The sequence below is a fragment of the Octopus bimaculoides genome, chromosome 3 (assembly GCF_046866305.1).
Source record: "Octopus bimaculoides isolate indiv1 chromosome 3, ASM4686630v1, whole genome shotgun sequence".
Classification (NCBI taxonomy): Eukaryota; Metazoa; Mollusca; class Cephalopoda; order Octopoda; family Octopodidae; genus Octopus; species Octopus bimaculoides.
Genome location: NC_142930.1, coordinates 45,717,000 through 45,734,019, shown reverse-complemented (window position 1 = coordinate 45,734,019; position 17,020 = coordinate 45,717,000). Strand labels below are relative to the sequence as shown.

The 17,020-nt window shown below is 35.0% G+C and overlaps 1 protein-coding gene across 10 annotated transcripts in view; it reads left to right on the top strand.

The window, feature by feature from the left end:
* LOC106878657 (potassium channel subfamily T member 2) overlaps positions 1 to 9,015 on the top strand; it is a 171,539-nt gene extending 162,524 nt beyond the window's left edge. For 9 of the 10 annotated variants that reach the window (XR_016241017.1, XM_089348902.1, XM_089348904.1 and 6 more), the window contains 2 exons: positions 270 to 354; positions 6,480 to 9,015. Coding sequence is in view for 8 of the 10 variants with exons in the window: in XM_089348902.1 (XP_089205028.1) it covers positions 270 to 354; positions 6,480 to 6,579 (185 nt within the window). In the remaining 2 variants the exon portion in view is untranslated. The remainder of the gene's footprint in view (positions 1 to 269; positions 355 to 6,479) is intronic. The other variant, XR_016241018.1, reaches the window with a different exon arrangement.
* Positions 9,016 to 17,020: the final 8,005 nt, after the last annotated feature.

Below are 17,020 nucleotides of genomic sequence, written 5' to 3'. Positions count from 1 at the left end.
TCTGTTTTTGGATGCTTTCTAAGATTTCTATGTGCATAAATATTTTGCTAGAGATCACTTACTTTTCCAGTGTTTGGTTTCTATTTTACACACATATATCACTTTTGTATTTCTTCCATGTGTGATATTTAACTGCTTGATGCTACATTCAAAGTTACTCAGTTTGTGTTAAGTAAAGATTTACTTCAGCAAACATGCCACATATTGTGGAGTTGTAAAAATATTCAAATGATTAAAATGATTTAATATTTTTGAAACTGTATTTGCAGATCAATTTAACAAAGAGAAAAACATTCGGTCATTTATAATATTGAATCCTTCAGTTAACTGTCGATTGAAAAATGGAGATCTTATGTAAGTATTACAAAATTACCAAGACTTAAGCAAAATGATTGTTTAAATTACATATAACATAATCCCTCATGTGGTAAACATAATCCCTCATTTGGTTTAACACTACTACCTGGTACTTTGGGTTTCTTTAATGGAGTCTACTTTGTTGCAAGCATTTGAACTCAGTCTCTGTATTAAAGATATCTCTCCCCATCCCTCCCTCTCACTAGTCTCAGAAACTTTGTGAAGGATCATGGACACTGTCCGCCCTACTAAACAATAAAATAAAAGGTTGCAATAAGAAACCAACCAGTTAACACAAATTTGGAATGAATTAATGGGCTGAAATATTAGTTTATCTTTTCTTTTATCATTTACTTCTTTCGGTCGTTGGCTTGAGTCTGTGTTGGAGCAATATCAGGCTTTTAGTCAAACTAATCAATCTCAGTATTTAGTTTTTAAGTCTGGTACTTATTTTATCAGTCTCCTTTGTGACACCATTAAGCTACAGGGATGTAAAGAAACTAACACCGCCAGTTGTCAAGCAGTGGTAGGACACAAATACAAACGTAAAGATGCACACACATAGATGTATTTATTTCTCTGTCTAACCATGTGGTCATAGGTTCATTCTCTCTTTAGCCCTGGGAAGACCAAAGCCTTGCAAAAGAATTTAATACACAAGCTGGAAGAAGCCTATTATATATGTATATGTAATTGTATGTTTGTGTTCCCTAGTCTTGACATTACATGATAGTTGTAAATGAGTATTATTGTCATACAAGTAATGTTTTTCATTCCAGTCTTCAGTGAAAAACATTCCTGGCCATAAGGAAATATAACCTTACTTGGAAACAGGTGAGGGTTGGTGACAGGAAGGGCATCCACCCACTGAAAATCTGCCTCAACAAATTCCATCTGACCCATCCAATCATGGAAAAGTGGGCATTAAACGATGATGTTGGTTTATATAATGTGTGTATGCCATCAGCATTTTCAATATCTTTGTTTTAATATCCACTTTTTCACACTCACATGTATCAGATGGAATTTATTGAGACAGATTTTCTATGGTCAAATGCACTGATGCACATGCACATATCTATTTATCTTGCTGTCTGTCTGCATGCATACATACATGCATACAATGGGATTTCAGTTTCTGTTTACCAAATTCATTTATGAAACTTTGGTTGGCCCAGAGCTATAGTAGAAGACACTTGCCCAAGGTGCTATACTGTGGGATTGAACTCTGAAACATGTGGTTGGGAAGCAAACTTCTTATCACACAGCCATGCCTTGTGTGTGTGTGTGTGTGGGAGGGTGTATCAAACAAAAGTACCTTTGTTGAGCTAATTCCCTTTATGTCATGATGCAGACTTTGTCATTCATTAGAGAGAGATCGATAAAATAAGTACTAATTTAAGTTCTGGGATAGGTATAATTAATTAAAACACTCAAAGGCAGTGTTGCAACATAACTGCAGACTAATGACTGAAACAAGTAAAAAAATTTTTTCTCATCAATATTTGGCTCTACCTGTTCCTAACAAGCTTTATCATTATATTATTTTATCATGTCATTGCCTGATACATTTGGGTTCCCATTCACAAATGGAAACTACAATTTCCAGTTAAGTAAATGAAGGAATCTCTTTGTTGCCACAGAACCTGTTAGAAACAGTTGTAAAATTCTCTCAAATAATATCTTAAAGAAGGAAGGACACAGATAATATAGTCCTTAGAAAATGGAAGGATACATTAAATAACATAGTTCTTAAGAAAGGAACACATTAGATAATATAGCTCTGCCAGAAAGGAGATCACATTAGATAATGTAGACCTTGATACATGGTGTCCGATTAAAATATTGGATGGTCATATTTGAAACATCTGTAATCATAAGACTTCAAGGTAAGTACTTGATTTGAGTAGAGTGTTATTCATATCACCTCAAGAGTAAATCATTGTTAATAAAAAGAACTGAATGTAGCCTTATACAAAGTTCTACTGAACTAAAACAACTGAATATAATCAATTCTTTTTATCCTTTACCACTAATTTTTTAACAACTGAAATGTTAATTGATGTGATGCCATCAAGGTTTCTTTTTCTTTTGCTTGTTCTAAACTATATTTTACCATGAGTATCAATCTTCACAATATTTTTATAAGACAATGGCGGTGAGCTGACAGAAATGTTAGCATGCCATGCAAAATGCTTAGCAGTATTTTGTCTGTCTTTATATTCTGAGTTCAAATTCCACCAAGGTCGACTTTGCCTTTCATCCTTTCCGGGGGGGGGGGGGCAATAAATGAAGTACCAGTTGCATACTGGGGTCAGTCTAATCGACTGGCACCCCTCCCCCAAAGTTTCGAGCCTTGTGCCTAGAGTAGAAAAGAATGTTTATGTAAGACATTTCGGTTTCTAAACTGAGCTTTCTTTCAGGTTATCTATTGAGATATATTGGTAGTTAGAACTGGATTTGAAAATAATACAGTTTTTACCTCTAAATATATGTTTATTTCAAAATATACATGTAAGAAATACCTAATTATAGATATTGGCATATATAGAGAATTTCTCTCTTAGTATACATCAAGGAAGAGTTCTCCTGTATTTTCTAATCAGAAGTCATTACATTGCATCAAAGCCATATCTTCAAGAAAATATATCATTACACCAATTCAAACACTTTAAATATCCTTGCCACTGTCACCAACACCAACACCACCACCACACCACCACCAACACACCACTACCTTCACTGCTGCCATCTACCACCATTCTTTGTCTTTACTTCTAACAAAAATGTTCAGATAACTAATATCTTATAATATCATCCATCAATAGAGACAGTATTCCCTTAGGCATCATCCACATATTGCTACTGATAATTTGATTGCATAAATAAGAAAAGTGATCAACAGCCTCCATAAATCATCCAGCTTTATCAGTTGGGGAGACAATAATCTGATGCTCAACTAGCCATATGAATCAGATTTGATAATTCCGTGACATATATTAAGCTTAGATTATAACATTGCTATTCATACATATGTACATGCAGCAGACAATTTACCAAACATATATGTGTAATTAGGTAAATGTGTGTATATTTGTAAATTAATGTATTTCAGCAACATGTCATAATATTGAAAATGCAACTTTATATTCAGTTAACAAGTTTAATATTTTTTTGAGATTAGAAAAAGAATTTCATACATTATGTCTTGTTATATAGGATGTTCATAAAACCAAACTAAATGCAAAAACAATGGATTTGAGGTGAAACATTTTGCTAATTAACTAGTGAAGGAGGTTTGTTATTATGGTAAGAAAAGAAATAATTGTTAATTTTGAGACTAGTGGTTGTATTTTTAATTCAATGAAATACACCACAATCTTTGATTGTAACTGTTTGGATATAAAGAAAGTTTCCATATGTTTCAGAGAGGATTATTATTAGTATAAGCATTATTCAATACAACCTACATTTTGCTCTGTGACTGTTCTCAAATGTCACTCACTATGTGATGAAAATTCTTAAGATATGTGTACCATAAATGTGAATTACCAAATCTCTTAATAGGGCTAATGTTACTGGTATGTTACTGTGGTAAACCTTAGCTTTTAGATGCACTCTCTTTGTTTTTTGAGCTGAGGTTTTTTGTGTTTCTTTTTAATTTTGTTAATCTTATCATTATTGACAAATGTAAAGGTGCTTTGCTAACCCCATGTTGTGACTTGTACAGTCATAGAACTGTGCTAGTAAAATTATTTGAAGTGTTATAGCAATGTGCAACTTCACTGTGTGCATGCTTGCTCAGAACTATGAGATTTTAATTGAAAGTACTTAAAATAAAACCTAACTTATATATCAACTGTTATGATGAAACTGTGATAAATCTGAAGATTTATCAATATTTCTCTCTTCATAATCACAAATCTCCTTCATGAGTTAATAATTAAAATGTTTCATCTTTGAATTTATTGTATTTCCATTTAATTTGTCTTGTGTTTCAAAACTTGCATGTCTTTACAGACACTTTTTATGTTAGAAACATCTTTACCAAATGGCAGTTTCACTCCTTATGTTTTCAAGTTCAAATTTTTTTCAACACTATTGGGTCAGGAATGAAGTTATTCATCCTAGTTTAATAATAATGTGACCTTTTTCATTTCAGCATAAAAAATTATGTGCTGACAGAAATGATAGTTTTACCAGCTTGGTCTACATGTGCAATTTAAATTGCATGAGAATTTATAAGCTACATCTTACTTTTGCATGAGCATTCATGTCATTGTTTGTATATCATGAAATTGTTTCAGTTTATCATATTCCTTGAATTCATTGATACATTTATTCTTTAATAAAAATGAATTAAAATTAAACATTAGATTATGGCCAGTTTGTATTTGATGTAAGAAATAATATAAATATTGAAAGCTTTCAATAAGTTACTGTGCCATGCATACCTGTGTACATCTGATGCTGACCACCATGCAAATGCATCTTGACATTAAATTGGTGGATAAGCATAAACATGGTTTAAATCAGTACTGCATCTGCCACCTTAGTTTGTGTGTTAGTAAGCACAAACTGGTATGTTAGTAAGCATACATTGGTGTGTTAATAAACATTTATCAGTGTGTTTTATGTGAGTCTATTTTATATGCTTAGCATGTGTGTGTGACATTTAATATGCTGGTGGATAAATTCCTTATTCACTTGAATTATTAGAATGAAAGATGCAAAAGAGTCATTAAATTGTAATTTGATCCACCCCACCTCCTACAAATCAGTAAAGCAACTGGACTTGAATGTCTATACTTGCACACACATGTACTAAAGCATACCTACACATGAAAAGATCATAAAATGAATAGAATAAATAAATAAATAAACATTTAACCACCCAAAACGTGCACAGGATTCACACTGCACATACATGGATGTGCATGTGCACACCACACACACACACACTCACACACACATGCATTCACACACTCATATCATTTTGTTCTCTTTTACACAGCTTTTCACTAATATCCTTATAAATATTGAATCTGTAAACTAGGAGACAGCCGAACCTGGAGTAAAGAGAGTATGTCATTGAGATCTTGAAAGGCAACAAAAAATATTCAAATAGACCTAGCTGATTGACTGACTGACCAGATAATTAATTATGCAATTGATTAATTAATTGGTTAAATGCTTAACTAGTTGACTAGTTCGATGTGTAGAATTTATTAGGACCAGCCTGAGATGGTGGCTGCTGTCAATTGGTGTCCGATATCGACAAACAAACACCATCTTGAAGGAGATCCAGGCAACAGTTGACAGGGCCAACCATTGGATATGGCTGAAAAGGTATGATGAAACCTGGCTGAGAGGTGATGATCCCAAAATGAACTTGAGGTTGAATATTAGTCGGTCAAAACAGTAGGTAAGTCTCATGTTAGTGAGTGGGGCCGATGCATTGTAAAGCTTGCCAATAGGAAGGCCCTCCAAACGCCTTCCTTTTGACAAGCTATTGACAGTACATCAGCCCCTGATGACTCCTGAAACCTGGCATTCAGTATATGGAGTTTTTGACTGACTGTACTTGCACTAGCAACCTGTTTACAAGTCTCTAAGAAGTGAAATAGAGCCAGTGTGTATGTTTGTTAATAAGGATAATGACCCTCTCAAATGCAATGAAATAGTTGAAATATTTTTCCTGATATATATTATCTAATTATAATGGCTATAAAATAGAAGTGAAACTACATTTATCCAGTTTTCAACTAAATAATGGTAAGAATATATATGAACACTTTTGAAGCATTGTAAAATCTGAAAACTTCAGTATTGACTTACACTTTGTTAACTTTTCTAATGACAAAAATATAACCAGTGACATTGCTATAATTGTTATTAAGTTTTCACTTGTATATTTCTATTATGTAAGAAATTTAAGTTATTTATTAGTTTCCCTTTTTTTCAGATGATATTTCACTTAATTGAAATATCAGTTAGCTAATATTCCATATTCTAAAAGTAGAATATTAGAAAATGAAAATTATATCTAATGGAAATTATACGAAATATTTTTGAAAGCAAATTAGATATTAAATGGGACTTATATTTCTTTTTAATTCTAGCTATGTTATCCAACCTGCAGAAAGACAAGCTACTCCAGTGGGCATGAAAAAGAGGAATCCTTTATCAACTGATAGAGGGATTGAATCCATTAGATTATAATATCATTAATATTGCACTGCTACCACAGCCTCAATTTCATCTCATTTATTTTATTTTCAAATATTACTTAAAAAAAGATTTGTCATAATAATTCTAAAAGATAGCAATCTTTTTTGAATATAAGTTCCAAAAACTAAACAATAAGTACATTGATTAATATTACTGATAAATACTGCTGATACAATTTTCCTAAATATAAATTTGGAATGCATGATCAAACTTTGTGTGCATGTGTTATCATATATGCTTCTTGTTGTTATTGTTTGTTGCAGCAATACAGCAAAAGTGCAAGTAATTTCTTTTTTTTTTTCTGTAAATATGTATAAACTTCAGAAGCACCTTTGTTTTGAATTGTAGTTAATGTTAAGGAAAAAAAATTATTATTTTTATGAATTATAATGATACTTTTAAAAAGTACTTTTAAAAATACATAGAATATCAATATGGCATTATTAAGAATATTTCTATAAAATGATGCATCCTTTAGTTCATGAAATTAAAAGAAGTACTGTATTTTTTTACTTCTTTTTTTTTTTTTGTAAATGAAGGTATATTACTCTGCATGTGGAGCTGAAAATAAGTACAACTTCCACTCAGCAGTTAGCAGTAGAACATCCATCTGTAAAAATATTTTTCTTTCAACAAATTGATACTTAACAATTTCCAATCATCATCCCAGCGATGAAGAAGAAATAAGTTCAAAACATTTCCTTTTGTAATGCTGGCAAAATTATCTTTGTCTGAAGCAAGCTTTACTTCATAATTAGATAGATATGAAGTTAAAACTATATTAAAGAATCAAGAACATGAAAAACAAAGTATATTCTGACATGAAGTAAAAAATATTAACTGATGAGGAATATTATTTTCACTGACAAGAACAGAATACAACTTGCAAGAAGCAGAAAACACTGAAAGTTACTAAATTCCCAAATAACTAAGTAAACACAGAAAAATTGTACTGGTAATGGTATAGAGCAGTGGTTCTCATCCATTGTTTGCCCATGGATCCTTTCAATTCCTATTTTACTCTCCTGGACACTCATAACCATTCCATTTAAAAAAAAAACCCTACTATATTTTTATAATTAAGTATTATTAGGAATTTTATATAAAGTTGTTAAAATATTTTGCCTGTTGTTGTAATTTAACCAATATATTGCACTTAAATTTTAACAACAAAATCTTATGTGGACCCTCCACCAAGGGTCGTATGGGCACCAGTTGAGAATCACTGATCTAGAGTAATATATATGCTGACAAATAGTGCAAAGCAAACTGAGTATGGAGTTGTCTCCCATACATTCTGATTAACAGTGACTCCTATTAAATGTATTTTACTACATAAATATCAAATATATTTCACTACATACCGGAATATATTCCGTCTTTGTTGTTTTTTCTAGCTTTTTTTTTTAATGTAGTTAAAATTTTGAAAACTAAGAAATATATTATACAATATCTTTACTGGAATATAGTTAATATTAATATTTCTCAACTCTAAAAGACCACCAGCAAACACGATTGTTATTGGAAAAGAGAAATTTGTTTATTATAGCAGCCAAATTATTGGATTTTCCATTTCATATTATTTTGTTTCTTTATGTTTTTTTATGTATAAAATATTAATAAGTTTTTTCTTTTCTATTTCCCAAATATTTATTCAAGAAAATATCCATAAACAAATGAAAAAATTATATGCCTTATGTGTATAGAATTATAATTTTAAAAATATTTTATACCTGAATGTATGTATATTGAAACATTTGGCTAGTGTATGATAATACTGATTAAAATTGTCATTAGTATATTCTCCTAATTATATTCTTATTATTTTTAAGGTAGTATATTTGGTAGCAATATAAAAATAGTTGCCTTATAGTTCTAGTTCACTACCATATTGTTTCACTTATTTACAATGAAGTCAAGCACAGTCAATTTATCCTTTGGGATTTTAACCAAAAATAATTTCTTAGACCCTGTGCACTTTACAAAATGCCATGTTTCAATTATCTATGATCTGAGTTCAAATATATAGTTGACAAAGTAAACAAATGGGTCACACAACAAAAATACATCTAACTACAAGAAAATAAATATTCTAAGCATTGCTTAGAAAGAGTTTTATTAAAAACAAAATAAAGCATTATTATAAATGTATTTGCAATGACACAAACCATATATAATGAGTGTTCTAAATACTCCTTCATTGACATCCCTATTTCCTCATCAAAAGCACTGAAGCTAGTTCTATATTTTATGATTATCAACGAATTATTGATGAGGACTGCTTTAATAATGGTTTCAGAATGTATAATTCCAGGTATTTTTGGTACCTCTCCAAATATTTTGCTTATCATAAAGAAACCATCGTTTTTATTGCTGTCTTGTTTTAGAGAAAAGTTTTAGAAAGAAATAAAGAAATACATAAAACTTGATCTTTGTTTTCATTTTATTTCAATAAATTTATTGCATAAATGTACTAAGTTTGCATGTAACTTTACATTTATTAATGTAGGCAGAGAATTGGTAAACTTGTCAAAATGTCAGATCTAATGCCTTGTGGTATTAGGTCGTCAAGTATGAAATTTGTAGAAAAGAAAAAAAGTGTGCTAATGTTTTATAAATACAAGGAATAGTTTTATTCATCAAAGCATGCACCCATATTGTCAATACACTTTTGCCATTTCAGTGGTAGCTTGTCCAGCCCAGAACTGTAAAAGCCTGGCAATCTAAAGTCAAAAAAATCTTTGAAGGCCTGTTTTACAGCATTGTTGGAATTAATTTTTTTTCGGATCAAAAGTTATCTAAATTCTGAAAGAAGTGGTAGTCAGTGGGGGCAAGATCAGGTGAGTATGGTGGATGATGGACTGTATTTTCAGTTTGCTGTTTGTTGTAACAAGAAGATATGCTCCGGCTAGCTTAAGGAAGGTAGTGCACCAGAAGGTTGATATTTCAGCAAAATTTTATAATTACAAACTTTGTAACCATGTAAAATAAAATAAACATATATATATATATATATATATATATATATATATATATATATATATATATATCCGTGAGAGGGAGACGAAGAACAAGGGAATGAAAGTGTGTGAGAGAGAGAGAGAGTGAGTATATGTCAGATGGCACCAGAAAGTTTCTGGACCAGCCCTAAAAAATGTGTATCAGTACTCTAATAAATAGTGTGTGTAAAATATTATTTATATTGGGGAACCATTCCTTCAAAACAATCTCCTTGAGAATGTCAACAGTGATCCCAGCATGCCTTCCACACCTCAAAAGCACCTTAAAAGTTCTCATTCTGAAAGTTGTTCAGTTAATTTCATTTATATAAAGAAAAATTCCTTTCCATTTACCAACACTGAAGTACCAAATTGCTTTTAACATAGCAAACTTTTCTCTTGATGAACGAATAGCAGCAGTGACAAAAGCTTATGAAAGATCTATTCCTGGACCATCTGGCACCGTTTCTATGATGCTACTAGATGTTGAAGGAAAAGTATTCTGGTTCATCATTACCAAAAGATTAACTACATATTTATATGCTGAGTATATTGACAAAAATGTCTATAAAGGAGGTGTCCTAGAATACTCAAGATGTCTTGGGTATACATCAGTAACCAACTAGATCATTAAAGAAGCAAAAGGCAACAAAAACGTGCTCTCAGTGATTTGGTTGTATCTTGCCAAAGAGTATACCTGGGTGTCCCACCAGCTGATTCAAAATCCATCGAACTACTACAAACATCAACATCAATTGTCAAGTTCGTAATGTCAAAGATGGATTCACTAAAGAGGATTTACACTGTAGAAATTTCACTAACATGATAAAATCTTGAGAAAGGCGTTACGGGCTGATGCGCAATGTCTGTAGTCCTGTTAATGGCTGCCATGAACGCACTACTAAAGATAAGAGTAATACAGTTTAGAGGACCAAAGACTGATTGCAATATAATACATCCATTCTGCAAAACCCTCATGGACAATATAATGCAAAGAGTATCCAGGAGTATAAGTTCACTGAAGAGGTTAGCTGCATAGTCATATATGAAATTCAGTGCAGGAAATTCGTTGAGTCAACGTAACAGAAAGAAAGCTGACAAATATCTTCAGTATTAATGGATCCGAGATTCTAACAAATCTGGTAAAAGGAATCATGTGCTTTGGGGTGAGTTATGACAACACCTAAAGGACAGCAGCACAACTCTACTGAGCTTCTGGTTCAGGGTAATTGACAATAGGCTTATATCCAAATTATTCATTTCTGTTGTATGACTTCACCATGACTTGTGTGGAAACAATGCAGTGATTGTACAGAATTTTCATCCCAAAATGGCTGGGTGTTACCCAAACTTTCACTTCAGCTAGCTCTTACAGCAAGACCTCTGTAATGGGAGGCAAGGTTCACGATATCGGATGCATATCACCTTCTCCCATTAAAATTGTTCTTTGTGTTGTTTCAGGCTCCAACAGGCGAGGAAAGAAGTCTTAAGTAAAAATGCAATTCACAACCAGTTTATTTACATCGTTACTCAGAATAGATGAAGTTACTCAGAATATATCAGGAGGCGATGAGTTGTCTGGTGCTAACATTGCACCAAGGAGTGCCAGGGTGCTACCGTAAAGGAGTTCAGCAGAGGAGAAACCTAAGTCTGCTTTAACAGCAGTGCAACAACCAAGAAGAAGGATAGGCAGGAATTCTGTCCAAGACTGTGGATCAAGAGTGGCACGTAGAGCGGCCTTCAGTTGCCTGTTAAGGCGTTCGACCATCCCGTTTGAGGCTGGGTGATAGCTGGTCGTATGAATGTGATGAACGCCTAGGATTCGTGATAATTCATAAAATAGGGAAGCCTCGAACTGGCGTCCACGATCAGTGGTTATTTTAGCTGAGACACCAAAGCGCGCAATCCAGTTAGAAACGAAAGCTCGAGCAACTGACTCAGCGGAAATGTCCACTATTGAAATGGCCTCTGACCAACGAGAGAAATGATCGACGCATGTCAATATGTAAGAGAAACCGCGACTGACAGGCCATGATCCCACCAGATCAATGTGGACATGGTGAAAGCGAGTCTCCAGAGGAGAAAAACTGTCCAAGAGGAGCGTGAATATGCCTGTGGATTTTAGAACGCTGGCATTTTACGCAAGAGCGTGCCCAATCGGTGATCATCCGGCGCATATGAGGCCAGAAAAACCGAGCCGTAATAAGCCTCACCGAGGCAGCGACGCCAGGATGTGATAGTGAATGCAAGGCATCAAAAATGGAGCGCTGGTGGTTCTCGGGTACAGATGGTCTGGGAGAACCAGTAGCTGTGTCACAAAGAATGGTGCTTTCAGCAGACGGAAGTGGAAGATAGGCAAACTTGCGACAGGACAACTTGGTAGAAGCTAAATCCAAAGTGTCCACAGCCGGCTGATCCTGTACAATGGCAGATAAATCGATTGCAGCAGGAGATGAAAGGGAGCACACAGGAAGACGAGAGAGTGCGTCAGCAGGCACGTTCCCTGTTCCAGGTGTAGTAACGCCGTGCGCATGCGTAGAATTAAACAACCAAGCGTTCCGGCTCAATTCATTCTCTTTCTTGCTGGCCAGCGATTGAGCATGGACGTGTTTTTGCTGTCTCTCACCATCTTTCGGACTTACATTCGACAGCTCGCTTACACATACATAACAACGTCCCAACAACAGAAGCTGTAACAACAAGAACTAAAGATGTATATATTCCGTACCACCTATATAAAGTGTTGTTTAAGTTGATAGTCTGGAGTTCAGCGTTTCGTTATATTTCATAATTTTATATAGGAAAGTCAGGTATACATCTAATGATGTATAACCAACTTTCCTATACAGGTATGTGTCGAATGTCACTCGTGAACTGGGAAATGTAGTCTAGGTGGCGAAAAGCACGAGGCGATTTAGATGACAGAGCAAACGTAAGAGGCTTGTGATCAGTATAAATCATAAAATTTCGGCCCTCAAGTTGATATTGAAAATGACGAACTGACAGGTAGATCGCCAAGAGCTCGCGATCAAACGTACAGTACCGACGTTCAGCTGGCTTTAATTGACGAGAAAAAACGCCAAAGGTTTAGTCTGGTTGTTTATGGTGTACAGCAAAACTGCACCAACTGCAGAATCCGATGCCTCAACATTTAAAGAGAGAGGAGCATCGGGAACCGGATGTGCAAGCAAAGGAACAGAAGCTATTTCTTTCTTGATTGACTCAAAAGCAGATAACGCCTTGGCAGATAAAGTAATGAGAGAATTCTTTTTTGTATTTGCTTTCAATAGCTGAGTCAAGGGATGTAGCTTGTCTGCACAATCACGAATAAATTGTCTGTAGAAGTTGACGACTCCCAGAAAGTGGCGGAGTTGGCGTAATGAAGTGGGGGTGCGATGCGCTGAATTGCATCGACTTTGGAAGAGAGAGGTCTGATACCACTTGAGTCGATATAATGCCCCAGAAATTCCAAAGAGGACTGCCCAAAAACACACTTATCGGGGTTGATTCGCTGAAAGAGCTGATTTAAGTGTTGGAGGTGATTCTCAGGCGTGTCGCTTGCAATGAGTATGACATCAACGTAAGCGAACACAAAATCAAGTCCACGGACAACTTCATCGATAAATCTTTGGAACGTGCTCATAAAAAGGAACTCGAAGCTGCCAAAGGGAGTAGTGATGGCAATTTTTGGTACGTCCTCAGGATTGACTGGTATTTGATGGTAGGCACGAACGAGGTCGACCTTAGAAAAATAGTACAACCATGCAAATTAGAGGAGAAACATTGTGATTGTATGTGTGTGCTTGTACCAATAATTTTTTTTTTTGTCAGTTTAAAGAGTCGCTAGAAAATGGCGCGTGACTGGTAATATCCTTCTCCCACGTGGGGCAATTCAAATTGGCGGCAGACAAGAACGATGGCTGGAAGTCGAGTTGATTCTTCTGAAGTTCTGTAGCTCCTTTCGGCTGCCGGAGATCCTTTACACGTCCGGGGTCACCACTTTATAATGGGAGGCAAGGTTCACGATATCGGATGAATATCGCCTTCTCCCATTAAAATTGTTCTTTGTGTTGTTTCAAGCTCCAGAAGTCTTAAGTAAAAATGCAATTCACAACCAGTTTATTTACATCGTTACTCAGAATAGATGAAGTGTGGTGCTCTCAGTATACCATCTCAAGCTGTGTACGTTCGTTGTATCTCCGTTAACGTGGGCCCATTGCCTCTGGAGATACGACATGCAGACAGGACTAGCCTGGAGACTCAGCCAGCGAAGTGTGTTCAGCAAGCGCTTGTGGTGAAGAAGAGATAGAATCTGTTTTGTCGGGCCATTATATTCAGTTTGCCATCGCGAGCCTCGTTGTGACTTCGCGTATGGCAAATGGATGCAGGTGAGGTCTCGCTCCAGTCTCGGAGATGGCAATGGCTGCTGCGAGATCTCATCCAATATGGCACTGACTGCTTGTGCCGCTACACCTTCAAGTTCCCCTTGTATATTCCTAAGGTCAAACTTACACTGCTAATATCTGATGATGTCAGACACATCAATAAGACTATAAATGGCAGTAGGAAGTGGAAGCTCCAGGAAACTGAAATGTACTCAAACCATCAGGGGATCATAGGTGTAGTTTGATAAGGATGGCCAGGATTCAGTAATCCTAATGCCAAAAGTTGGAGCAATGCCAATGGAAGAAGAATGAGCGAACTCTTAGTGCAGAGGATACAAAAAGTAAAAATAGTAGGACTTGCTTGCTTGGAACAGTGGATGGAACCTGAGTGACCGCTGACCAGGAAGAAATCTTGGAGCACTGACCAGGGTAAGTTGTTCTACCTCCTATGTGCTGTGGATGACTTCTTAACTCCAAACCACCTTAAAATCAGGGCCAAAGAAGTGGACCCAGAGCCTGCAAACAATGTGGAGCAGCTCTTTGCACCATGAACCATATTTTGATTGGAACTGGTGGCAATAATACCATTCCAATCGGACATAGTTCTTCTACCTGGGCAAACAAAATCCATTTTGGTAGCATAACTTACAATTCACCTAAGAAGACAGACTTGACATCTCACAGCAATTGTGATGACACACAGCTGCATTCCTCATAGCAGCTGATTGTCACAACTTTTCAGAAAGTTCAGTACATCGTTTCTTGCAGAAGATGAACCCATTCTGTTGGCGAAGGCTTACTCGTCTCACCATCTCCACTCAGGTAAAGTGTAGTGACTCAAGAATGAAATTCTTGTGATCCTGAGATACTTCTTACTGAAGATACAGAAGAGTTTCCAACAAGCTTTGGTCACCATGAAGAGAAAGTGCTAACAATATCTTTAAGTAATTCCTGCAGTTTCTGTTTGGGAAGGAGCAATCTGATGTTTATTTGACACATTTACACACACGCATGTACATCTGTGTACGTTTATTGAAACTGAATGTTAATCTCACAATTCATGTTTCAGTTAATATTAACACAAAGCAATATAAGTATTTGGTGGTACATTATATTCATTGGTGTGGGTTTGGTTTCCTGTTTGTATCAGTTTACTGTTTTGATTTCACATCTTTTGATTAGTTTTTCATTTGTACCTTTTCATTGTTTATTTTTTCTATAGCCTGGTATTTGTCTGTATTTTCTGTTATTTTATTTTTATTGGTCTGTTTATTTGCAGAATATATATACTAATATAATTAAGGCAGTCTGTTTTTTGACCAAGTTTGTTTTGTTAAATAAGAATTGTTGTGTGCTTTATATTTAGAAACATTAATGCTCATGATAGAATGATTCTGTTACTGGGAATTTTGATTTGGTCAAAGACATTTTAAAAGCTTGGGTGCGTGTTTTTTGTTGGTGGTCATTTGTAGATTTTGTATTTTTTCTTTTATTCCTTCTCTTTGTTATTAAAGCTAATTAAAGTACATGCTGTTAAAACAATTAAGGATCTATCATTTATGGAAGGGATGAAAAGTGCATTATATTGCAATTAATATTTATGGTTGAGTGGCCATTGCTATTATGCTGGAGAATGTAGTGTTGCGTTCTGAAGTTGTTAAGCTAATTAGAGATATTTGTTTCTTAATTTCATTAGAGAATCTGGGAATGTACTTTTTAAATTAATCTGCCTGTCTTCCTGCCTGCCTGTCTGTCTGTCTGTCTGTCTGTCTGTCTGTATGTATGTATGTATGTATGTATGCATGCATACTTGTCTGTACGTATGTATGCATGCATACTTGTCTGTATGAATGTATATATGTATGAATGTATGCGTATATTCATATATGCATGTATACACACATACAAATACCTACCGATATGTATACAGCAACATGCATAGGTGGAGGAAAGTATTACATCCATGCAACGTAGACATGAGAATACACATTGCCTGACTGAAAACAAATTTATAAACAATTCTCACAGTAATTTCTGATTTAATAAAAGTACTAGTTTTGATATTCAGGATATATTCTTCTGAAGTGGTGAAATTTGGCAATAAGTGTGAAGTGGTTCCTAAAAGTTGTACACAGTATGGTGTAAAATATTATTTACATTTGACGGATATTTGTCCTCATCTTGTTTGTTGTTAACACAACGTTTCGGCTGATATACCCTCCAGTCTTCGTCAGGTGTCTTGGGAAATTTTGAATCTGGGTTCTCATTCCTAACGATGTTACTATTATTATATTATTATTATTATTATTATTAATAATCAGGTCGCTGCCGTGAATCGAACTCGGAATTTTGGGGTTAGTAGCCCGCGCTCTTAACCACTACGCCATATGCCCGTGGGCAATTATGGAGTGAATTTTAGGACATATAAATCTATTATTTTTCTATCCTTCCTCAATACCGGTTCCCATATGCTAGTCATATCTGCACTCGGTCTGCTTAGGAGGTTGTTGTGTCCTAGCATATGTGCTGCTTTTAGTTTTCGTATTTTCCAGTGTTGTTCCCTGTCTATTATTTTAACTTTATCCCACAGGGGGAGGTGGTCTCCATTTTGCCATACATGATCAGCTATACCCGATTTATCAATATCTCCTCGTGTCACAGCTTTGCGATGTTCTTCTACCCTTATTTTGAGGGGGTGACATGTTTCGCCTTTGTATAACCTACCACAGCTGCATGGGATGGAGTACACGCAGTTTTTGGTCATATTCTCTTCTGTTGGTGTAAAATAGTTGTGTAAAATAGTGGTGTAAAATGGTGTCAAATAGTTTAGGAATGTTTTCAATGGATGTGCACTGGAGAGAAATGTTTTCAGCAATTATAATTTTCTGTAATCAATAAATTGCAGTCCCAATAGTTAAATGAATTGAAACAAATCTTAAAGGAAAAGAAACACATTGTTATAAATAATTTCTTAAATGTTCAACCATGTGTTTCTTTCTAAGTCTGGTCTTCTTAGACATTCAAAATATACACAAATCAAACTAAGTT